This window comes from Caretta caretta, chromosome 7 (genome assembly GCF_965140235.1).
Source record: "Caretta caretta isolate rCarCar2 chromosome 7, rCarCar1.hap1, whole genome shotgun sequence".
Lineage (NCBI taxonomy): Eukaryota > Metazoa > Chordata > Testudines > Cheloniidae > Caretta > Caretta caretta.
In genome coordinates this window covers 43671692-43697209 of record NC_134212.1, presented here as the reverse complement: position 1 = coordinate 43697209, position 25518 = coordinate 43671692, and the positions used below count along the sequence as shown (strand labels likewise).

General features: G+C 45.8%; 1 protein-coding gene across 5 annotated transcripts; it reads right to left on the bottom strand.

The window, feature by feature from the left end:
- Window positions 1-878: 878 nt before the first annotated feature.
- GLT8D1 (glycosyltransferase 8 domain containing 1) lies at window positions 879-25411 on the bottom strand. Of its 5 annotated transcripts, none has more exons than XM_048857778.2 (11): window positions 25302-25392; window positions 11518-11594; window positions 11280-11340; window positions 11078-11176; window positions 9394-9610; window positions 7947-8064; window positions 6101-6185; window positions 5015-5127; window positions 4179-4345; window positions 3860-3972; window positions 879-1639 (listed from the first exon to the last, which is right to left on the bottom strand). In XM_048857778.2, the coding sequence occupies exons 3-11, from the start codon at window positions 11293-11295 to the stop codon at window positions 1449-1451; spliced, it is 1119 nt and encodes a 372-aa protein (XP_048713735.2). In that variant the 5' UTR covers window positions 11296-11340; window positions 11518-11594; window positions 25302-25392; the 3' UTR covers window positions 879-1448. The 5 variants fall into 5 exon arrangements, with proteins under 5 accessions (XP_048713735.2, XP_048713733.2, XP_048713734.2 ...); XM_048857776.2 differs by lacking the exon at window positions 25302-25392 and adding an exon at window positions 25001-25293; XM_048857777.2 differs by lacking the exon at window positions 25302-25392 and adding an exon at window positions 13986-14285.
- Window positions 25412-25518: the final 107 nt, after the last annotated feature.

Genomic DNA, 25518 nt, shown 5'->3' with positions numbered 1-25518 from the left:
AAAAGTCAAGCTACCAATAATGATCTCTATTCATTTCACACAGAAAAATGTCCGTTTTGTGCATGCTTAATACCTTCAGCTTGGTGCAAACTTGAAAGGGGATAAAATGCATATTCTGCCTTACATGACGAGGTAAAACCTCCTGCCTTTTGCTGAAGAAGAAGAAACTGCTTGCTGCAGAAATAGATCATAACAACACCTTAAGGAATGCTAAAAATTGACATTCAGTGTGTAACCTCTTGAATTACACTTACCAGCTGGGAGAAAAGGAGATGCACTTGCAAACCAGCTATGCTAGGACTCCAGCTGCTTGGCTCTGCCTAATTTAAAGGGCCAGGCTCAGAAAGGCATGCTGTGATATTTCCTTTATTAGGGTAGTGCCCCCAGGTGAGTTACTAGAAACCAGACAATCACAAGTGAAAGTGCTCCAGACAGAATAAGGGATAGTACCACTACCTCTGATATATTAAAAACAGGGTTATTACTAGCCTCAGCTTTGCCAGTTCTTGCTGTAATTTGATTCTCCATCCAAATGGCAGGGGAAATAGTTAATCACTTGATATTACTTGTTTCAAGCTCTAGAAATTGACATGGTTCTAATTAATTAATTCTCAGACATTTTGCATACTTTTCCTTTTTACAATTAATTGAAGTTCCAAGGAAATTAATTCCTTAAATTTCTTAATTAAATGCAAAATCTACTGAAACAGACAAGTACCATTTTCAAGACCAGAATGAGTTTTATAGTCATCCGATGCTCAAATTACTTAAATAAAATGATTTAAGGTTAATTGTTCAACAAAGTTTAGTTTACACCACACATTTAAAAACAGTTTGTGTTGAGTGGCAATCACAAAAAAAATTCAGTGAAATAACACTTGATTTAATAACACTTTAATTCAATAACACTTGAGGAGTAGCCTTTGAAAAATATAGATTAAGTTCATACACAAAGGGTTAAATATAAATGGTGAGTGGGTCTTCATGCAAGAGAAAGTGCCTTTTATAAAGCTCCAGGAGGATAAGATAACAAGAAGCTAGTAGCAGCTTTTGATTATGATAAATTGGTGTGCAAGATTTCTGTGTGGCTCTCACCCAGATAAATTGTTCCTAAGAATGAGACATTTATTTCTGTAGCTGACAAAATCAAACCTAGAACACTAGCACTGGACTGGAAGAATGTAATTAAAAAGGAATTACTTAACAAAAATGCTAGTTCATGGAGGTGTTTCTCCACTTAGTGCAGCTGGACTACGTTTCCCCAATCATATTTGAAGTCCGTCTCCTCTTCAGGGATGCAGTTTGGTACAGTTGATTATTTCACCTGAAAATGTACTTTCCCCTGTGCTCCAGAGAAGCAAGGAGCGCTGTGTAATACAAATCAGCTGAAAAACACTGCTGGCTCCAAGAGTTTCCTGAGAAAATGACAATAGTTCATAAAATCCATTTTACTTGGACTCATAGATCTCAGAGTGTCTGCGGATCAGGTTGAACTTGCCAGTAGGATCCGGGATGTACCACTTCTCCCAGACATCAGCATATGAAGCTGTTCTTCCCCAGGGTTTGAAATGCCCATTCCAATGGAGCAACTTGGCAGCTTTCACAAACTGAGGAGAATATCTTTTTCCAGTGCGAGAGCCTTTTATTGAAAGAGAAGCGATTCACAACTGCACATTAGAGCATGAAATAAAGGCAGTAAAATCTTAGCATGCAAGATTTTAACTTCACAGTTATGAGATGCAGCTCTAACAAGGGATGGCCTTAGTTTGGGATATGGGGGAGGGAATTGGCAAGTGAGTCAGCCATTACAAATTAAGAGACTTGGGGCCAGATTCTCAGGTACAGCTAAGCACTGCTTTGTGCCATTGCTCCTATTCTGGAGCTGTTGTGGCCTTCCAGTGCACTTCAGAGCATTCTTAGGACTGCACGACTTGTAATAAAAACTAGGGCTGTCAAGTGCTTAAACAATTAATCATGATTATTCGCACTGGTAAACAATTGAATACCATTTATTTAAATATTGTTGGATGTTTTCTACATATTGATTTAATTTATAACAGTGTACAGTGCTCATTTTATATTTGATTACAAGTATTTGCACTGTAAAGTATTTTTTCAATTCACCTAATACTGTACAAGTACTGTAGTGCAATCTCTATCATGAAAGTTTAACTTAAAAATGTAGCATTAGGTACAACCCCCCCCCCCCGCATTCAAATTAAAAATGTAAAATTTTAGAGCCTATAAGTCCACTCAGTCCTACTTCTTGTTCAGCCAATCACTCAGACAAATTTGATTACGCTTGCAAGCGATAATGTTGCCCAATTCTTGTTACATCACCTGAAAGTGAAAACAGGCATTCTTATGACACTCTTGTAGCCAGCGTCCCAAGATACTTATGTGCCAGATGCACTAGAGATTCATATGTCCCTTCATGCTTCAACCACCATTCCAGGGGACATGCGTCCATACTGAAGACTGGTTCTGCTCAATAACAATCCAAAGCAATGCAGATCAACACATGTTCATTTTCATTATCTGAGTCAGATGTCACCAACAGAAGGCTGACTTTATTTTTTGGTGATTCGGGTTCTGTAGTTTCCACATTGGACTGTTGCTCTTTTAAGACTTCTGAAAGCATGCTCCACACCGCATCCCTCTCAGATTTTGGAAAGTACTTCAGATTCTTAAACCTTGGGTCAAGTGCTGTAGCTATCTTTAGAAATCTCCCACTGGTACCTTTTTTGCATTTTGTCAAATTGTTCTTAAAATGAATCCCATGTGCTGCATCATCATCCGAGAGTGCTATAACATGAAATATATGGCAGAATGCATGTAAACCTGAGCACGTGACATACAGTTCTCCCCCAAGAAGTTGAGTCACAAATTAACACACTTTTTTTTAAATGAACATCATCAGCATGGAAGCATGTCTTCTGAAATGGTGGAATGGAATGCCTGAAGGGGCATACGAACGTTTAGCATATCTGGCACATAAAGACCTTGCAATGCCAGCTACCATGCAAATGCCGGTTCTCACTTTCTGATGACATTGTAAATAAGAAGGCAGCATTATCTCCTGTAAATATAAACAAAGTTGTTTGTCTTAGCGATTGGCTGAACAAGAATTGACTGAGTGGACTTGTAGGCTCTGAAGTTTTACATCATTTTGATTTTGAGTGCAATTATGTAACAAAAGATCTACATTTGTGAGTTGCACTTTCATGACAAAGATTGCACTACAGTACTTGTATTAGGTGAATTGAAAAATACTATTATCATTTTTACAGTACCAATTTATAATAAAAAATATACTTTGATTTCAATTACAACACAAAATATTTAATAAATTTCAATTGGCATTCTGTTGCTTAACAGGGCAATTGAAATTGCAATTAATCACGATTAATTTTTTTTAGTTAATTGCGTGAGTTAACTGCGATTAATCGACAGCCCTCATAAAAACCAAATATGCTCCACAGGCACTTGAGTTGAAATGGCAGCTGTGTTCTTCCAAATATACTATGAAGACATGTCGGAGGGCATCTCCAAATATACTAAATGTGTTTAATAATGTAGAAAACTTGAAAGCAAGTTCAGCTTGTGCAAGCCCCCTGGCAGCTTAAAAAGCAGCAATCACTTGTTCTGAAATGAGGCTGCAGGAGCTCTGAAAGTGGGGAGAATGGTGTAAAGGAGAAAAAGATGCATCCCCGCCACCTCTTTTGGGGGGGGGGGGGAGGTAGGGAGAGTCAATTTGCTGCATCAACACAACATTCAGCTATAGACCTGACAGAATGCATATGGTGAGGCAGTAAGCATAGCAGGAGGGAATAACATCAGGATTTCATTTCATACATACCAAGATGTCGGACGTTCCACATAGGATCAATATTAGAATGTTGCTTGTAAAATACTATTAGCAGTGGTGGTGTGGCAATGCTACCTGCCAGAGTTCTGCTGTATAACTCCTCTCTAGAGGGGGAGATGAAGTTATTAGCTGAGGGTGCAGATACAGCTCTAGAATGGTTAATTTTCTTATAACTACTTCATAGAGGAAGAGCATGCTGCATTCTGTCTGGCTAGTTACTTATGTAGACTCCACTATCCTTCATTCCACAGTGAATCTTCGTCACAATAACCCAACCCGACTTGTCTACCCCTGATTTCTGTATACTTACTCTACATTAAGTGTCATCCATTTCTCCAATTGCTTAGTGATGTTCTGTAATTTCCATTCTGTTAGATTGGCAACAATGATCCCTGGATTGAAAGAGCAGGTGCTGGCTTTCATGGCGAGCTTCCGGATTGTTTGTTTCTTATAGTCTAAAAATCCAATATAATTGTACTGAAAACAGAACAAAAATTGGATTTTAGTTTTAACTGCTCCCCAATAAAATATCATTCAAAATGCTCCCTCCCCCACCCCATCACAGTTAAAAAAAAAAAGTCAGTGCCCCTGGTAGAGCAGAGGATTGTTGTGTGGATAAAATATTTTCTCTTCCTTTAGTACAGGATAGAGCGTGTGGTTTAAGAGGCACGACAATGTGTAAAGCTTTCACTATAAAAGTTTTCTTATGCTTTCAGGAATGCTCACACCCTTAATACCTAAAATCCAAGATGTCACCAATCTCACCATTAGTGCGAGTATATTATATGCACACACAAACAAAATTGTATCTGTAGAATGTTAAGTTCTAGACTGCATGTTCTTCACAGCAGCATCTTACTCCCATTGTACAGCACAGTTGTAAATTCAAAGAGCTCTGATTAGGTCTCTACTTTTGAATGTGATCTCAACTTGGCTTTCAGTTGTGCCCACAAATAACCACAGGTGCAATACTTCAAGTGCTATAAAATGCCCCTAAACATCTGAGTAACTAATTTGTGGTTAGAGTCAAATACTTGACTTCCAAGTACTATGAAATTTATCAGCAAGTAAGAAGGAACAAACTCAGAGGCCAATTCTGAAAATGAGTCTGAAATATTGATATTATTTTATCTGAACTGTTCAGACCTGATTCCCTGCTCCACGGATGGCAAATTTATTAGTGGTTGAGTCACAGTCATCTGCAAATGCAGCTGCATGGCCAGGTTTCAGTGGTGTGTTGTGAAGTTCAAGGATATCATCTGAAAAATCCAAACCAAGCAGAGAATCAAAACAGAAATATTGCTTAAGCTTTAGTTCATGTGCTTTTTGTATACTCTGTTCCAACGTTGATACCAACGTGACCGTACCCAACTCAAAACAGAGTTACATCTTTTTAAAGAAGGAATAGGGCCAGGACAATTAAATGTTTAAAAATATATTCCTTTAAATACAGTACATGCCAGTTATACACAAGCTTACATTACGTGGAAGTATACCTCTAACTCCTGCATCTCAAATTCTACTTTGGCCAAATCACCCTGCTGATCGCTAGGGGACCAATCCAACTCCCACTGAATACAACAGGAGCTGACATCAAAACCAAGGTTTTTTGTTTGAGAAATGGATTTTACATTAGAAATCATACACAATATAAAGGGAGTGAAATGAAAAACAGAATCTGCAACAACAAAAAAGTCAAGTTCCTTGTTTGTTGCTGTGGTCTTGTTAGGTAAAGAATTTTCTCCCTAGAACACTGCAAGATTCACTAGGGAACTGAGAATTCTACAGTAGTTTTACTGCTAAAGTTGAAAGAACTTAATGTTATTCTGCATATATAAAATACTCCTTTTGTAGGAGATTTAAACAGCTAGTTAAAATTAACATTGTCAAAGAAAAGGCGTTAGAAAAATCATGAATTTTATTTTGCATGTATAAAATATATTTTAGATGCTAAAACAACATCAACACACTCTCAACAACTTGGTTAAACCAGATAAGGTACAAATATAAGAGCCAGCAATCTTTATGCTTCACCAGAGCAAAAACTGATCAAACAGGGACAGGAAAAAGTTTCTTCCCAATGTAGAGACTTGCACAGATTAGGTGCATTTACAGGGTTATTGCACTCTTACATGGAGAAGAAGCATTTGGCTAACGTCCGAGACAGCATAGTGAACTATATCCATTCCACCAAGGCAATGCCTATTCACTTAGGAAGAAAATGTTCAGTACCTTGCACTATTACATCATCATCCATGTATATGGCCTTCTCTGCATGAGGAACGAACATAGGTAAGTAGAATCTTGCAAAGGTTAACTGTCAACACAAGCAAGCAAGAGAAATGAGAAAGTGACAGAGTAATGGGGAACTCTAACTGATATCCCAGGCACTAATTTTCTGGAAATGCCAGTACCCATGACAACATGCAACAAAAGAAAAATAACCATCAAGGATGGGAGGGTTTTTTTGTTTGTTTGTTTGTTTTTTAAAGCAAAAAACAGTTAAGGGCAGAATTTTCAAAAATACCTAACTGACTTAGTTTCACCAACTTTCAGTGGAGCTTGTGCTCCTAAGTCATTTAGACCCAGATCCTCAGAAGTAGTAAGGCTTCTAATTTCCATTGATTTAGGAGACTAAGTACAACTGTGGATCTGGGCATTTGGCTCTTTTGAATATCACAGCCTAAATGTTCGTACAGCACTTTGGAAATATAAAATGCTCCATATGGCCCTGCTTCTGCAATGCAGTTCGCTAGCCTGAGCACCTGCACAGAACTGCACTAACTCAGTGGAACTCCACACAAATGCAGGCGTCAGTGCTAGCAGATTACATTTCAGAACTGGAGCCTACATTATCAGTTTACAAATATTTTGCTTATAATAGGAAAAATTAAGTCGGCATATCATATTTCTTGGAATAACCAGCTATAATTGAACGACTCATTCATATTAATCATAACTCGATGCAAAGGGTTAATAATGTAATCAATGGACATTTATATAATACTTGTTATCCTGAAAGATCCCATTATACCGAGGAATTATAATTCTCACTAATGAAATGTAGCAATCTTTGGGTTCCCATAGTTCCAGAGCACACCAGCATTTTGCAATAGTTCAAGATAGGGAGGGAATGACTCCTAATCCAAATGAAAATGTAGGTGGATTTTAGGGAACCAGAATGTAGTTATCCAAATGGGAATACGAACAGGACTTTGGAGTTAATATGTCTACTCTTGCAAAAAGAGCTCTGGGATATTTAACAACCACAAGTTATCTCAAGGGATAGCATATCCAACTGCAGACCATCCCCTGCTGGTACGCTGGTTTACTATCGAATCAGAAGAGTGCCATCTATTTCAGGGGTGGCCAACATGTGGCTCCAGAGCCACATGCGGCTCTTCAGAAGTTAATATGCAGCTCCTTGTATAGTCACCAACTCCAGGGCTCGATCTACAGGCGCCAACATTCCCATGTGCCGGGGGGTCCTCACTGCTCAACCCTTGGCTCTGCCACAGGCCCTGCCCCCACTCCACCCCTTCCCACCCTGAGCCTACTGTGCCCTCACTCCTTCCCCTCTCTCCCAGAGCTTTCTGCACACCACAAAACAGCTGATCAGGAGGTGTGGGGAGGGCGGAGGCGGCGCTGATCAGCAGGGCTGCCGGTGGGCGAGAGGCGCTAAGAGCAGGGGCAAGGTGGGGGAGATGATGGGATGCTGCTGACATATTACTATGGCTCTTTGGAAATGTACACTGGTAAATTCTGGCTCCTTCTCAGGCTTAGGTTGGCCACCCCTGATCCGTTTAATTACCACAATCACTACCTAGCATTAATCTCTATGGGGTAGGTTGTGCCTGCCTCATTATTTCTAAACTGAATATATAATTAAGTCTGGACAAGAAGCAAACTTTTACATTATGAAACTACAGGTTAAAAACAGACAGAGAATAAAGCTATAAAATACTAGCTATAAATCACAGATCTGTCCAGATATAACCAGTACGTCCACCCACATCAGTCATCAACATATGTTACCACTGATTCATATTTACAACAAATAATCAACATCAGTACTCACTGGTTTTATGGAGTCTGCCTGTTCAGACTCCACTTTCACTTTCCCTTCCAAAACATGAGGGTCGAAATCCAAAATTCGGTATTTCACCTTTTTCAGAGCAGTTTTACTCAGCCACGCTCTGCCCAGGAAAGAGGAAGAGGAGTTGCACATTTACAAAAGAGAATAAACATGGTTAAATGAGATCAAATTAAACCAAAAATAAAGAGATGATCCAAATGATAATGACACAAATAAGTGTTCTGGTTACTCTAGCTTGGTTGTTTTCCCTACCTATGAAATCTGCATGTAGTATATAATCTATGTTTGACTTCAGTACAGAGCTGTATGGATTCAGAGGTCTGCTCACTGCAGGATTGTGGCTCTAGGTGCTGGCTAATGGAATTTTCTGAGGTTTACTTTACAAGTTGTTATAGTATTTAGCATCAGAAACTCACGCTCCCATTACAAAAAGCATTACTCAAGATAATCAATGTTAATTTTGACCTTCCAGTTAACTGGAGAAGGGAGATGGGGAGGACAGAAAAGGGTCAAATACCAATCTAAAAATTAGGAAACTTCACTGCTAGGGCTCATCTTTCTGTGATGGAATCTGTCTTCTATTAAAAAAAATAATTTCCTCTCTCTCACGTTTAACCTGTTTTCTTTAAGCATGCACAACAGCAGAGTGTGAAATCATTCCTCTGCCAAATTTATGGAAGCACATTTCTTACATTTCTTTTTTTAATGCTGTAAATTGAAATCTCTTACTTAAAAACCCACCATTTTTGGCAGGTTTTTTGTGTACAGCTGAAAGTCAAACAAATAAAAAAAACTGATCAAGGGGCCTCATCCTGAGAAGTCAATGGGAGATAAGGGCATTCAGGACTTCAGAGAATTGGGCCCTAAAATGAATACTAGTCATTGTCAGGAACAAGACAGACATGGGAAGAACCTGAATCCTTGGAAACTTTGGATTTTCTTGGCTCATTGGTTTCAACAGGTCCTCAGTGTTTAAAAAAAAAAAAAAAAAAAAAAAAAAGAGGTACTACAACAAGTAAAGTTAGGAAACACAAACACAGAAATCAAGCAAAGCAGAGCTACTCCACACAGACTGCAGTCTACACCTGGAATGTTACTAGGGAGGGTGACTGTAGCAAATAGAATATACAATTTCAAGAGGCACCTACAGCTGCTTCCTGAAAAAGAAATGATCACAAGGTCTGGTAATAAAGCAAACAGGTAGGATTGAAATCAGTTTTGAGAGGTCTGGATTGTTGGACCAGATGGTCTTTTCCTCTTCTGAAAGTTAACCCTGTCTGGTTTCAGAGTAGCAGCCGTGTTAGTCTGTATCCGCAAAAAGAAAAAGGAGTACTTGTTGCACCTTAGAGACTAAGGAGCCACAAGTACTCCTTTTCTTAATCCTGTCTGACATTAATGGAACGAGCTGAATCTGGAAAGCACAGTTTACCTCAAATGGTCCACTGTACCATTTAGAGTGACAATATGGAACACCACGTTGGATTTAGTGTTATGGTAAATGCTGTTCATGGCTGCAATGACACCTCCAAGCCGGTCATCTGATGCTGTAATGACTACAGGAATTTCCTGATCATTTCTTTCGTCAGTCAGCCTTTGAGGAGCCTCGGGTATGAAATCTATAGGCTGGAGTCCTAATGGACTTGAATCTGCAGGACAAGAAAATGGATATATATATATATATATATATATATATATTTGTGCTACAAATAAATAAATGATTAGTGTTTGAAAATTCTTAATACCTCCAATTATTTCTATTTATACTGTTCTTAGAGACCCCACGCAGGGATCAGAACTATTACAAGTTTTTAAAGCTAGGTTTTGTACAAACTTGTAATAGTAAAGACAAGACAAGCCCTGAAGAACTTGTCATCTATATTAAACACAACACCTGAATATTATTATTATGCACACATATAAGTTTGAACTCCCCAATGAGCCAGCATGGCAGGGTACACAGATGAATATCAGAGCTCAGATTAAATTCCTTCATTCATTAATTTCAGGACTTTAGTAACACAGATAGATACAAATGAGCTGCACACTCAGCTCAGAGCATAGTCTCCCTCCCTTCTTCCCTTCCCAGCACCACCCGCTCTCCCAACTCTCTTTCTAATTCCTCTGAGAGAGAAACCAAGGAAATGCCACATTAATGCAGCTATGGTGTCATCTACTCCCCCAGATGACTAGGTATAACAGTACATGAAAACAACAAGGAGTCCAGTGGCACCTTAAAGACTAAGGGATTTATTTGGGCATAAGCTTTCGTGGGTAAAAAACCCACTTCTTCAGATGCAACTAAAGAAGCGTGTTTACCCACGAAAGCTTATGCCCAAATAAATCTGTTAGTCTTTAAGGTGCCACTGGACTCCTTGTTGTTTTTTGCAGATACAGACTAACATGGCTGCCCCCTGATACTTAACAGTACATGGGTGTCTCATAGGAGTCCTAGATATCTAAAATGACCTAAACTGAACCCACAACTATTTATGCCTGCAATGTACAGATACAAAAATGGATGTTGGTAGTTTAAATTAGCCAACTGAATGGATTACCTAGGAATATGGTAAATTCTCCATCAATTGGAATCTTTATATCAAGACTCGATATTTTTTAAAATATCGGACGCCATGCAGGAATCACTGGATTAAATTCTATGCCCCGTGTTACGCAGAGTGTCAGATCTGATGGTCACAATGGCCCTTTCTGGCCTTAAAAATCTACGAATGTCTGACTTGAGATTCTTAACAATGCTACTTCACTATCAAAGCTGTGATTTTTCACTAAATGTAGCTACAGCTAAAACTGCTGGATTCCATCTGTATTTGCATACTCGTGACCCCTCTATAGCAGACACACTCATCAGGACCGACTTCCTCTTAGTTCTGAGGAAGTTAGTAAAAATCTAATGTTAATGGAGTACCGAAATAAAATTTAGACAAAAAGACAGGAAATCCATGCATTCAAAATACACTTCATTACAGAAGGGATCTATTGTTATTACATTACAGAAACCATTTTCGTATGGCAGAGGTTTGTTTCGGATTAGGTATGCATCGTGCTACTGATCTGAAAAGAAAACTCTTAATATTAAAAAAAAAAAGCCACTGTACCTGCTACATCTCGTTTCAAAAAGTCACTGAGACCTAGAAGGTTGTGATGCAGAACTAATAAAAATATAACAATAGCAAGTACAAGGATGGCAATGTTCACTGAAACAGAGAAGAAGAGAAAGGTAATTAGGATAATCTCACAGGTCAGGAAAAGCTACGAGCACAGAAGTTCTTTATTTGTCTGCTTGTTTTAAATATGTACCTTTTCTGAATGTCATTTTTCTCCTTGTGTTTTTGTTTATAAGCAGAGCCTCTTTACAAACCTGTAAGATGAAAACATACAACAGTTACATTCCACTGCCTGCACATGCATATGGGAGACATGCTATGACTGAGAGTGTCAAAAAATTTTCATAGAACATGGAGAATATGTGCCTAGTGTTTGCCTCTATTCATGAGATAAAACTGCATTGAATTTTAAATGGTCACCAGGTACTTACAGCTAAGTAGGCATCCAGCTAGGGTACCACCTCTAAGGTGGACACTCCCTGTGATGAGAGGGAGAGACAGTGTCCATCTGGGGAGGAGGGATAAATAGTAAATTATGTTAAGTTAGTACTTATACAGGGCTTTTCATCCATAGATCTCAAAGCACTTTATGAAGGTGGGCAAGTATCATAACCCCCATTTTACTAACAGAGAAACTGAGGCAGAGGGGCTAAGTGATTTGCCCAAGGTCATCTTGCAAGTCAACAGCAAGGCTAAGCATCAATGCAGATCTCTTGACTCCTAGTTCCGTGCCCCATCCACTTGAACATGTTTACAGACTGAGCGTGTGTCCACTCAGATGGGGGTGGAGACAGAGATGAAGAACAGGACAATGTTTTAGTGAGGATAATCCCCATTTTGCCTTAACCCAAACTTACTGTGAACTGGAAAGTGCATTTTTCCAGAAAAGACATGATGAATTATGCAAATCCTTGAGCTATCAAACTAGCTCTGCATGGAAATACTTCAACACTCAGTTTGCACACCACTGAAACAATGATCTCTTTTGTCTGTCAGGCACAGTCTTAATGGCTTCTGGAGACCATGAATGGGTTGAGCCAACCTATCCAACTATCCAAATAAGACAGTGTCTCAGTAGCAGGTCAAATACACCTGCATTTTTCCTCCAAAAGAGGCTAGGAAACCTTTAGATGAGTATAGTGCATTCTTTGCTCATTTAAGTTCCTAGCAAAACATGTTATGCATTTTTCAAATCCTGTCAGAATCTATACACCCCTAATGCAATGGAAAAACAGCAGCTGCAAGATCATACACAGGACAATTAAAAAAAAACAAACAAACAGTATAAGAAAAGGCATGGCCTTTTATGGAAGAAAAAACAAATAAACCTAAAGTCAGGATGCTCCACTTATAAAGACCACTACTGTAATCCTTGTATGGAAGGTAGGAGAGTCAGAATATATGGCTCAAACATACTTCATCACTTAACTATGATGGTGACCACAAATGTAGAATACAAAGTGTACATCCTGTAGAACGCCACTTAGCTTTCCAAATAACTTGTAGAAAACATTTACGCTACTTTGTAGAAAGTTTGCAATAAGCCACTGCAAAATCTGCAACTGGAAATAACAAATCACACAGAGAAAACACTTGTGCTGTATGTTACACATAATAGCTGTGCTAGTGCTGTTTTATTCCAGCGAGGGACTTGAACATCTCACACAAACAAGCCACACATATCTTGGCATAATGTTATGCATACAACACCGTCAAAGCTGTCAGCAAAAGAATGTAATCTAGCTTTGATTTCTATGTAATGAATTATAAAAAAAAACAACAAAAAAAAAAACAAAAAAACCCCACTCTCTGTTGCGAGTCCTCTCCTAAAACCAAAACATACTTCAATGCTCTATTAGCAGATCCCCAGCAATCACTGTGAACCTCATATGATAAATCAGCCTACAGAGGAAAACCAACTTGTCAAGGAGACTGGTTAGATTTCAAGTTTCTTAACTTGTTTGAAATGCTAAGGGAAAAATATTTTTAAAAAACCACCTATGAAATAGGGCTGTCAATTAATTGTAGTTAACTCACGTGATTAACACAAAAACATTAATCACAATTTTAAAAATTAATAATTATTAATCACAATTTTAATTGCACTATTAAACAATTATGACAAAGTCCCTGCTCTACCTTGGTGGGTCTTGTGCTTATTGGCGGATTTGCTCGCCTTGGAGCTTCACAGCAGCCCTCAGCTTGGCTGTTTTTCTGAACCCACAGTCCAGGTCGACTCCACCTGTGTCTGACCAGGAGCTGGGAGGATCTGGGGGGGAACCCAGGCCCACCCTCTACTCTGGGTTCCAGCCCAGCACCCTGTGGATTGCAGCTGTCTAGAGTGCCTCCTGGAACAGCTGTGCAACAGCTGCAACTCCCTAGGCTACTTCCCCATGGCCTCCTCCCAACACCTTCTTTATCCTCACCATAGAACCTTCCTCCTAGTATCTGATAATGCTTGTACTCCTCAGTCCTCCAACAGTCCACGTTCTCACTCTCAGCTCCTAGTGCCTCTTGCTCCCAGCTCCTCACACACACACCACAAACTGAAATGAGCTTCTTTTAAAAACCCAGGTGCCCTGATTAGCCTGCCTTAATTGATTCTAGCAGCTTCTTGATTGGCTTCAGGTGTTCTAATCAGCCTGTCTTAATTGTCTCCAGAAGGTTCCTAATTGTTCTGAAACCTTCCCTGTTGGGAAACGGGACATCCCTCGCTTGCTCCTCAGCTATCTGCTTTCTATTCTGGCCTGGATTTTTCTTACTTTTTGAGCCTGCCTTAGTCCCCCACCCCGACCGGGCCAGACGCTTTTTTGTTTTGGTTTGTTTTTCTGCCATTTTTCTCTGCTGCCGTTGAGTGCTGGTCAGCTGCCAACTTGCCGCCATCACCCCCCACACACACCTGCTCCCGGGCGCAGCTATTTGCCTTAGCTGAAACCCCCGGAGGAGGGGGGGAAGATTGCCAACCCGCTACCCGGAGGGGGGAGTGGAAGCCCCCAGACCCAGCCGTTTTCCTGGCAGCTCGGAATTCCTTATTATCTCTGCAACATTCTCGGCATGCCGGAAGCCTTGGTACAAAGCCAACAGAGCTGGAGAAGAAGAAGATAGGAAACAGAAGAAATCACCCAGGGAAGCTACAAATCATCGTGGAAGGGGCCGTAAGACTGAGTAACTTTTTGAATTATACTCTCGTGGGGGGGAGTCTGACTGTGGTTTAATTACGTTTGTGGCGGCACAGGGGGTGTGGCACGGAGCTGCCCCCCGATCCATCGGTGCCCCCCCCAACATTATTACAACTGTCACGGGCCCCCCCCGCCATCCGTCCCTGCTGGCAACCTGCCATCTGCCTCGGATCCAGCTGTTTGCTTTGAACTTTGCCTTTCGGACCAGACATAACAGCCGACCAAACGAGACTCTTTGGACAAACGTGCGTGGGTCCACACCCCCCCCCCCCGGATTGTTTATCCCACAGCTTGCCCCTATCACTGGACCCCGATTCCTGTTTTTCCCCCCCTTCCAGTCCAACATATTTGGTACCCCTCCCCCCGCCTGCAGCTCAGCAGAGAGGAGCAGTTAATCTGCTTCCCCCTCCTCCTTCCGGTGTCTCCCCGTCTCTCCCTGCTCACAATGGCGGGGAATGAGAGAGGCGAGGCCCCTCTACCAATATTAGTTGTCCCTCCCCCACCTGCCCCCCTGCCCAACCCCCAAGGCCCCCCCCCCAGCCCCACTGTCAAAACACCTGCCACCGCCCCCGCTGGGGCACTGGCAGCAGGAGGCACGGGGCAATTACTGCCGCTGCTATGTTCACTGCCCCCCCAGATTCTAGGAACCCCCCCCAGCTGGCTGAAAAGGTCAGGGCAGGAAGAAAGGAAAGGGCCCCGCTAAAACCACTAGGCCCTCCATGGCAGGGGCTGCCCCCACCGCTGTGGCCTCGTCATCGACCGCGGCGTCCCCCCCCGCTGGTCCCTCCACCAGCTCTGCGAACATCCCTCCCCAGGCCCCCAGGACGTATGCCCGGGCGGTGGCAGGCTCCCCCCTGCCTGCCGCCTCGTCATCTCGCCCACCCACTGCCTCCGCTACCATCACCAGCGGCCGGGGCCCCTTGCCCACCTTGACCAGGAGGCACGGTGTCCGTTGCTGTGTCCCACGGTGTCCCACGGCTATTGTGGCGGCCTCCAAAATGTATGGGAAGGTCGTTTTTTTCTTAGCTTCGGAGGCTGCCGCCCAGGAGGCGGTGGAGAAGGGCCTGGTGGTGGGGGGAGTGTTTGTCTCCCTAGAGCCGCTAGAAGTCCTCACCTCCATTCCTCCCTTTTTACCTAATGCTGCCCTGTTACCCGCTCTCTCCACCCTGGGGAAACTTGTCTCTATCATCAGCCCTCTCCCGTTGGGCTGCAAGGACCCCACCCTCCGTCACGTCCTTTCGTTCCGCCGGCAAGTGCAGCTTCTACCGCCTGCGGCAGCGCGTGACGGAGAGGCGCTCAAGGGGTCCTTCCTAGTCCCCTACCAAGGAGCCCGCTATCAGGGTCTTTTACTCCACCGGAGAGGCCCGGTGCTACCTCTGCCGCTCAGCGGGGCATGTCCGCAGAGATTGCCCTTTGGCCCAGGGGGGAGGGGCACCCGAGACCCCCGAAACCCGGCAGGACATCGGCCCCGTCATTGCCGACACCCCTGGCCGCCCGGCACCTGAAACCAACCCTCCTCCTACTCGACCCGCCGCTGCTCCCGTCCGGGCCCAAGAAACACCTCCCCTACAACGCCCAGGCGAGCATTACCAATTACCAATCCGGCAGAGCCTATGGAGGAGGGTGTGGCCAAGATATTACCGGGTATAGGAGAGGGCCTGCCCCAAGGAGAGCCCCCCGCCCCTCATGCTGCCTCACCGTTACCCCCCCGAACCTCTGAATCATCGCCTCCGCCCCCCAACATGACCCCTGCTAACCAACCCCCAGACGACGCTATGGAGGGCTGGACTCTAGTCCAGGGGAAGCGAGGCAAGCGGAAGGCTCGAGCTCCGCTGCATCCATCTGATGCGGAAGCCCCCCGGAAGACCAGGAAGGGAGGCACTGATATTGAGCCTTCTGCTACGGCCATGAGTGAGATCTATCCGCTGGTGTCGGGAGGGGAAGACAGACTGGCATTGGAGGGCAGAATCCCCCCTCCACGAGAGACCCTCCCCTCCGAGACCCCTGAGGAAGCTCCTTCTGCCCGGATACCACCCGAACCCCCCACGAACCCCGAGGCGACCGTTGAGGCGGGCCCTAGAGGAGAGGCCCCCGGGGTAGCAGGAGTTGGCCTCTCCTCCGTGTATGCGGAATTTGAGGCCCTAGATTTGACCCCAGTCACCCAGGGAGAGGATGATCTACTGCCAGCTGGCCTCGACCTGGGTAACCTCACCCAGCCCCCCTTTCCCTATGCTCCCTCCCCCTAATTGCCTTCCTGGGCGAGCGCCCCGCAGAAGGTGGTCCACCACCTGATGCCATGGCCGCCAAGACCACCACGGAGCCAGCGCCTAGCGTCACTGGGAGCCCCCTCCCTTACCCCTTAATCCTTGACTCTGCTCAGGAGGCACCTTCTTTTAGTTGCTCGCCTCCTGAAGCCCAGAGCCTTACCTCTGCCCCTACCCCAACCCCTGTCCCTGCCCAATTCACCTCCTCCTGCAATGCTATTGCCGCCCCTGGGGTTATTTCTTTCCCGCCTTCCGCAGATCCCCCCCACGGAGCAGCCTTTGCACTTTCTAGTCGCGACCCATTAGGAGTTGCAATTTTTCCCCCGCCATCCCCTTCGACCCCAAGGTGTGAAATGGATTTAATAACCCCAGCCTGTCAGACGCCCCGCCGGTGGTTCGCACCCTGCCTACCCGCCTTAGCGGACCACGAGGCTGCATTAAGAGCCCCACCAGGGAACACCCCGGAAATCGTAACCCCACCCCCCCATGAGCTGCGGCATGCACTACGGAAGTTCCTAGAACACACCCGTGGCGCCCGCAATAGGGTACAGCTAGCTCTTCAGCTATGGGGGGACTTTGATCAAATTCTTCAGGCCACAAGGGCCCTTATAAAGGAGGGCAGGGGGCAAGGAAAGTGCGCTGCTGCGGCCTACGAGCGGGCCCGCGGCTTCCGGAAAGATTTACTCGTCCACGGGATGGGTCACGGGTTGCTGCGCAACCCGCCGGGGGCCACGGACACCCCCACCAATAAGAACCACCCACCCCCCCCAGCCCTCCGCATGACGCCTCTCATTATTGCAACCTTGAACACCAGGGCCTGTAGGATGGCTCTCCGCAGGTCCCAGGTGCTCTCTTACCTTTGGGAAGGGGTGTACTCTGTAGCTTTCCTGCAGGAGACCCATACGGACCCGACTGTCGAGGCCAGGTGGCGGCTGGAATGGGGGGACGGGGTATGCTTTAGCCACTTCACGACTTGGCAAGCTGGAGTGGCGACCCTGTTCTCCCCCACCCTACGGCCCGAGGTGCTAGGGGTCACTGAGGCCGTGCCGGGCCACCTGCTGCACCTTCAAGTCCGTATGGAGGGGCTCATGGTCAACATTTATGCCCTGCAAACGAGCCCAAAGTGGCCACAATTCTATCAGCGGGTGTCCGACTTCCTCGGCACCCTAGATTCGCACGAGTGCCTGGTCCTGGGAGGGGACTTTAACACCACCCTCAAGGAACGGGACCGCTCAGGGGCCGAGCCGAGCCCAGCCGCCGCGAACATTCTCCAAGGAATAGTCGAACATCACTCCCTAGTGGACGTCTGGCGTGACCATCACCCAGATGACACTTCCACGTTCACCTTTGTCCGGGTGGAGGCCCATCGGTCACACCACTCTCGGTTGGACCGTATTTACTTATCCCGTTTCCATCTTTCACAGGCCCAGTCTTCCACCATTCGGCCGGCCCCATTCTCCGACCATCATTTAGCCACCATAATGGTCTCCCTCCGTGCAGAGAGACTGGGGCCAGCCTATTGGCACTTTAACAACAGCCTGTTGGAGGACGAGAGCTTCGTGACGTCCTTCCGGGAGTTTTGGCTGACCTGGCAAGAGCAGTGGCATGCCTTTCCCTCGGTGCGGCGATGGTGGGATATAGGGAAGGTGCGCGCCAAGCTCTTCTGCCGTGACTACACTTGGGGCACCAGCCGACGGAGAAATGCGGCGATAGAGCAGTTGGAACAGGAGGTCTTAGAGATGGAGAGGCGCCTGGCCGCCAACCCCGAGGACCCATCCCTCTGCGGAGCGTGCCGGGAGAAGCGGGAGGAACTCCGGGCCCTCGAGGACCACCGGGCCCGAGGTGCCTTCGTTCGGTCCCGCATTCGCCTCCTTTGGGAAATGGACCGCGGCTCCCCCTTCTTCTATGCCCTGGAGAAAACGAGGGGGGCCAAGAAACACGTCACCTGCCTTCTTGCGGAAGACAGCACCCCCCTCACGGATCCGGAGGAGATGTGTGGGAGGGCCCGTGACTTCTACACAAGCCTTTTCTCCCCGGATCTGACTGATCCTGGCGCTTGCGGGGTGCTCTGGGAGGAAATCCCCACAGTCAGCGTGGGCGACCGAGACCGGCTAGAGCTGTCTCTCACCCTGGCCGAGTTCTCGGAAGCCCTCCGTTGCATGCCCACCAATAAATCTCCGGGCATGGATGGGCTGACCGTGGAGTTTTACCGCGCGTTCTGGGACATTCTCGGCCCAGACCTAGTCACTGTCTGGGCTGAGTCCTTGGAGAGCGGGGTCCTCCCTCTGTCGTGCAGGCGAGCAGTGCTCGCCTTGTTGCCGAAGAAGGGGGACCTCCGCGATTTACGAAACTGGCATCCCGTCTCACTCCTTAGCACGGATTACAAAATCGTAGCGAAAGCAATCTCGCTGCGGCTAGGGTCCTTGATGGCGGACGTGATCCACCCAGACCAGACCTATACTGTCCCGGGTCGAGGCATTTTTGACAACCTCTTTCTAGTCCAAGACCTTTTGGAACTCGGGCGGAGAGATGGTCTGTCGTTCGCCCTCCTGTCTCTTGATTAGTACAATCGTCCTGCGATTGTAGGGCCTTTTTCCGATCCTCAGTACATTCACGTATCCGGGTGGAGTTCCTCTGGGCGGCGTCCACCGACCCCCTTGACGCCTTCGAGGAGTGGTGGGTGCTGTCCGGGGTTCTCTGCTCGGTGACCCCGTCCGGTTCCCTCCGTCTGACCCTTTGATTGAGGGGAAGAGCGAGAGACGCCAGCCCCAGCTGTTGCCGCTGTGGATACCATCATTATTGTCATCTAGGAGGGGTCCTACAATACATGGGTGTCTATCCCCCCGACCCCTAAACCGCCCACCCCGCAGCCGTGCCCATCTTGCCGGGCACTCTCAGGAGAGGGATAATCGGTGACACTGGGCGCGGCACTAGGTAACTCGAGGGGGTGGAAGACCACGAGTGTCGAGTAAGCCCCCCCGCTCTGGGCCCAGGCTAGCCTGAACACTTCTCCCTCCTGAAAGCTGCTGTGTTATACCTTCTGTTTGCGTAGTTTTGTTGCATAGTTTGTTTTGTTTCCTTTGGTAATTCTTTGTAAGTGTTACAAATAAACTTCTTTTCTGTTTCAAAAAAAAAAAAAACCTTCCCTGTTACCTTACCCAGGGAAAAGGGACCTACTTAGCCTGCTCTCCTGCTGCTGCCCTCTGGCCTAGGCTTTCCTTGCTTTTTACCCCTGCTTTCAGCTTCCCCCTGACCGGGCCAGATGCTCTACCCCCTTTCTTTTCCTTTTGTTGTTTTTTTTTCTTTCTTCGCTGTTGCTAGAGTGCTGGCCAGCTGTTAGCTTCTACCAGGACCTCCTCCAGACTTGGAAACTGTTTTTAACGACCAGGTCCGTGGCGGCCACCGAGGGGGTAGATCTCCTCACGGAGCCCCTGCTACACAACCCCCAGCTCCGTGTGCAGGTGGCGGAGTCCCGCTCGGTGTGCCAGAGCTTGATCCTGGCAGAAGTCATGAGAGTCGGAGACCTCCTGGACTACGACCGGGGAGACTGGCTGGATCCCCTGATGCTCGCCCGGCGCAGGGGGCTCTCCAGACCTCGCACCCCCCGGTGCGTTCTTCAGGAGGCGAAGGCCGCTTTGCCACCCGCTGCTCGAGCTTACCTCGACTGGGTCCTGCTCAAGGACACGCCCCGCCCACCCTCTACCCCAGGCCCACCAGACCTTTTAATTGGACCCCTGCCCCGCAGACCCAATCGACCCCCTCACCCCTTCACTGCGAGCCAGCTGCATGAACTGCAGCCGGTACGCTTCCAAACCACGCCAAGGAAACAGCTATACATGCTCGTGCTCCACACCCTTCACACCCTCACCCTAGTGTCCGGCCCCGACACAAAGTGGCGAGACCTTCTGCCACCTTTGGAGGGTGAGCAGCCCCGGTGGGCCAGCCTATATTCCACCTTGGTTCTGAGACCCGTCGGGGACATCAGTTGGCGGCTCCTTCATGGAGCTGTGAGCACTGGCACATACTTGGCGCGGTTCACCCCCGTCCCAGATACTTGTCCCTTTTGTGGCGTGAGGGAAACCCTGGCACACGTATATTTGGAGCGCGCCAGGCTGCAGCCCCTGTTCCAGCTCCTCACAAATCTCCTATTATGTTTTTGGTTGCATTTTTCGCCTCACCTTTTTATTTATGCACTCCCCATCCGTGGCCTCACAAAGTCATGAGATCTCCTACTTAAACTCCTCCTGGCCCTGGCTAAAACGGCCATCTATAAAACCAGAGAGAGGAGGTTGGCCGATGGAGTCTCCTGTGACTGTGGGGCCATTTTCCGATCCTCGGTCCTTTCACGTATCCGGGCGGAGTTCCTCTGGGCAGCGTCCACCGACTCCCTTGATGCTTTTGAAGAGCGGTGGGCGCTGTCTGAGGTTTTCTGCTCAGTGTCCCCATCCGGCTCCCTTTGTCTGACCCTTTGATTGGGGGAGAGAGTAAAGGACCCCAGCCTCAGCCATTGCTGCTGCAGACACGACCACCTTAGAGGGGTCCTTTCACAAGTGGGTGCACGTGCCCCCCCCGGATTGTCCACCCCACAGCCTGCCCCTCTTGTTGGGTGTTTTCAGAGGAGTGAATTGTTGGTGACACTCGGGCGTAGCGCCAGGTAACTCGAAGGAGTGGAAAACCACGAGAGTCGATGAAGTCCCCTCGCTCTGGGCCACCAGGTAACTCAGAAGGGTGGAAGACCACGAGAGTTGAGGAAGCCCCTCGCTCTGGGCCCAGGCAAGCTTGAACACTTCCCTCCCCTGAAGCTAATGAGAAAACAATTGTGCTTGGTTGCTGTGTTACACATTGCATATGCGGCTGTTTTTACTTTGTAAGTGTGTTATGCAAATAAAAAAACATCTTTTGCTTCAAAAAAAAAAAAATTACTCTCCTACAGCCATCCTGCACGACCCTGTCACACAACAGAATACCAATTGAAATATATTAAATATATATTTGGATGTTTTTCTACATTTTCAAATATATTGATTTCAATTACAACACCGAATACAAAGTGTACACTGGTCATCTTATATTATTATTTTTTATTACAAATATTTGCACTGTAAAAATGATAAACAAAAGAAATAATATTTTTCAGTTCACCTCATACAATCACCCTGTTAAGCAATAGAATGCCAACTGAAATTTATTAAATATTTTGGATGTTTTTCTACATTTTCATATATATTGTATTCTGTGTTGTTATTGAAATCAAAGTATATTATTTTTGATTATAAATATTAGCACTGTAAAAATGATAAAAGAAATAGTATTTTTCAATTCACCTAATACAAGTACTGTAGTGCAATCTTTGTCGTGTAAGTGCAATTTACAAATGTAGATTTTTTTTTGTCATATAACTAACTGCATTCAAAAACGAAACAATGCAAAACTTTAGAGCCTACAAGTCCACTCAGTCCTACTTCAGCCAATTGCTAAGACAAACAAATTTGTTTCCATTTAAGGGAGATAATGCTGCTCGCTTTTTATTTACAAAGTCACCAGAAAGTGAGAACAAGCATTCGCATGGGACTTTTGTAGCTGGCACTGCAAGGTATTTACATGCCTGATATGCTAAACATATCATGAATGCATGGGTAACGCCAACAGACCCCGGTCGTCAGTGGGATTGAACTGGGGACCTCTGGAGCTTAGTGCATGAGCCTCTACCGCATGAGCTAAAAGCCAACTGGCTCTAGCTAAGGCTATAGAGCAGACTCATTGATAGCTCTCTAAGTGGTCTCAGTGCCACTAGATGGGACAGAACACCACACCCAGAAGGTTGTGTGGGTTACACATGTCCTCTGGAATGGTGGATGAAGCATGAAGGGACAGATGAATCTTTAGTGCATCTGGCATGTAAATATCTTGTGACGCAGGCTGCAACAATGCCATGCAAACGCCTGTTCTCACTTTGAGGTGACATTGTGAAGAAGAAGCAGGCAGCATTATCTCCCTGCAAATGTAAATAAACTTGTTTGTCTGAGTGATTGGCTGAACAAGAAATAGGACTGAGTGGACTTGTAGGCTCTAAAGTTTTATATTGTTTTATTTTTGAATGCAGTTATTTTTTGTACAAAATTCTACATCTGTAAGTACAACTTTCATGATAAAGAGATTGTACTACAGCACTTGTATTAGGTGAACTGAAAAAATACTATTTCTTTTGTTTTTTATAGTGCAAATATTTGTAATAAAATAAATATAAAGTGAGCACTGTACACTTTGTATTCTGTGTTGTAATTCAAATCAATATATTTGAAAATGTAGAAAACAGCCAAAATATTTAAATAAATGGTATTCTATTATTCTTTAACAGTGCAGTTAATCGCGATTAATTTTTTTAATCACTTCACAGTCCTACTATGAAACATGCTTTACTGAAGTATTAAGTGATTAAAAATAAAGCAGTGTTAGGCGAAAACATAAAGACATGCCTCATTTATTAGTATGCAAAGTTAGAAAAGTAAACCCACTCTGAACAGTTTCCACAGCAGTAATAAAATCCAGTTTATTGTCTTCCTGCACAAAAACAGAAAAATTGTGTATTCATTGCTCAAAGTCTCTCTCCACACAGCAAATATGCAATATGTGGGCCTGATTTTGTAAACACTTGCTCAAATACATAATTTCATTGAGGTCATGTGGACTTCTCATGTAAACAAGGATTGGGCCCTATAATAATTACAGACAGAAAGAGAGTCATTGTGTGTGTATAATTATTACACATACGTACATATTTTTCTATGTCCTTTAACAGAACCATAAATGGTTTCGATTAAAGTATTGCATATTTACTTTTCCTGAAAATACTTTCAGTGAAGACATATCCCCCCCTTTACCCCCGAATCACAAATACTGATGCACATTCTTTTCTTTACATATAAGTAGTCCCATTAACGTCAATGGAACTGCTCACAAGCATACAGTTAAGCACATGCATTAGGTGTTTTTCAGGATAAGACATAAGTGTATAATCAAGGGGTACACAGATGCTAAAAAAAATTAGCATTGTGATCTTTTTTCCTCTTTACATATTAAGCAAATAGCAAGAGTTTATCACAACTAAACAAGTTTACCCTCAAACTTAATGATACAGCTACAACCTTTGATGGACTCTCATTTGTGCTAAACTACCTTGTGAGCAGTACAGAACTAGTTGTATTGAACATCAGATTTACAGTCCCTATATATCTCACACTCTCTGAAACCAAAGACACCTTTTTTTGTTTTTAGGAGGGAAAAGGAAAAATCACAAAGCTTGTCAAATGCTCACATCTTTTACAAAAAGAACTACAAAAAAGTGTTGGCGCTTCAAGAACCTGCCCTCACCACCAAAATAATTTCAGATGTGACACATACATGGAGCAGAGACAGAGTGGAGCCTATTTCCTAATGATTCATCTGCTGCAGAACTGCAGGGTTTAACACAGCGGTTCTCGAGGTTATTACGAAAGCTTATGCTCAAATAAATTTGTCAGTCTCTAAGGTGCCACAAGTCCTCCTTTTCTTTTACAAGGGGAGTTGCGAGCTGTCAGCCTCCACCCCAAACCCCACTTTGCCTCTAGCATTTATAGTGGTGTTAAATATGTAAATAAGTGTTTTCATTTACATATAGGGGGAGGGAGGGTTGCACACAGAGGCTTGCTATGTGAAAGTACAAAAGTTTGAGAACCACTGGTTTAAGAGGACCTAAAGGACCATTGCCCAGTGAACAAATTTAACGTTCTTGCATCAACATGAAAAGGAGTACTTGTGGCACCTTAGAGACTAACCAATTTATTTGAGCATGAGCTTTCGTGAGCTACAGCTCACTTCTGATGAAGTGAGCTGTAGCTCACGAAAGCTCATGCTCAAATAAATTGGTTAGTCTCTAAGGTGCCACAAGTCCTCCTTTTCTTTTTGCGAATACAGACTAACACGGCTGTTCCTCTGAAACCTTGCATCAACATGGTAGGTCTCACAGGTTAACTACATGGGAATACCCCCACGAGGGCAGAAACAGCCCGGCTGGAAGGCAGGCTACACCCAGCCTTGCAGACCTCAAACGGGTAACATTTATAGTTTAAGACAAGTGTTTTCAGTCGCCAGCACCATACTGTGGGGCAGATCATGTGCCAAGGCAGGGGCGCTGCCAGGACTGCTTTGCCCAGGGCTGCGCTTTCTCTGCAGCCTGCAGAACGGCTCTGCTCGCCCCTTGCCCCTCGCAGCGATCGGTGCAGGGCTCAATTTGTAATGAAAAGGTGCCTGGGCTCAAGCAATTATTTTCCATTCACACCTGATGCAGCAAGCCCACAAGTGCTGGGGCTATGAACGGCCAAGCCCAGGGGTGTCGGGGCTCTGCCCTGGCACAAAACAAGTACCGGACCGGTGCCCGTGCCCTGGGGAGAGCGGGCGGGCGAGACAGCCGCGGTGCTGAGAAGACGCCTTACCTGTGTGCCCAGGGAGCCGGGCTCCTCGCGCTCGCGCTCCGCGCCGCCAGGCAGCCCAGAGCCAAGTGCCAGCTCAACACAACAACACAGCGCGCGCCGCAGCAGCAGGCGGCTGTCAGCGGTTGGCCGGGCCTCGGGTATCCACCGCGCCGCCTGATTGCACAACAACTCGGCGCGCCAATATTATTTAGGAAGGCACGTTAGACCTAGCACACCCCAGGGCTACCCTCAAACCCGAGTTTGGAGCGAAGGGAAACAGCCCAGCCTGCGCACGTTCAGTCCGGCAGTGTGTTAGGCATACCTATGCGCGGAGGACCCCGCACCCCAGGTCCTGGAGCGCTATTAACTGTTGCCATGGAGACGCAACCGAGCGTCGCGGAGGCCGCAGCGGAGCCGGGCGGCGGATTGTGGCTGGGGCTGGCTTTGGTGTCCTACGGCGGACTGGGGTCGCTCCGCTGAGGCCGGTGCAATTCTTCAGGCGCTTAGCAAGGGCAGCTCCCCGCCGGAGGCTCACGGGA

What these genes read in the sequence shown, in the direction of transcription:
- GLT8D1 (XM_048857781.2), bottom strand. An exon ending in TGGATGACACTTAATGTAGA is followed by an intron (nt 3,973 to 4,178) that starts GTAAGTATACAG and finishes CTCCCCCTCTAG; the next exon opens with AGAGGAGTTATACAGCAGAA. An exon ending in GTGGAACGTCCGACATCTTG is followed by an intron (nt 1,640 to 3,859) that starts GTATGTATGAAA and finishes TTTCAATAAAAG; the next exon opens with GCTCTCGCACTGGAAAAAGA.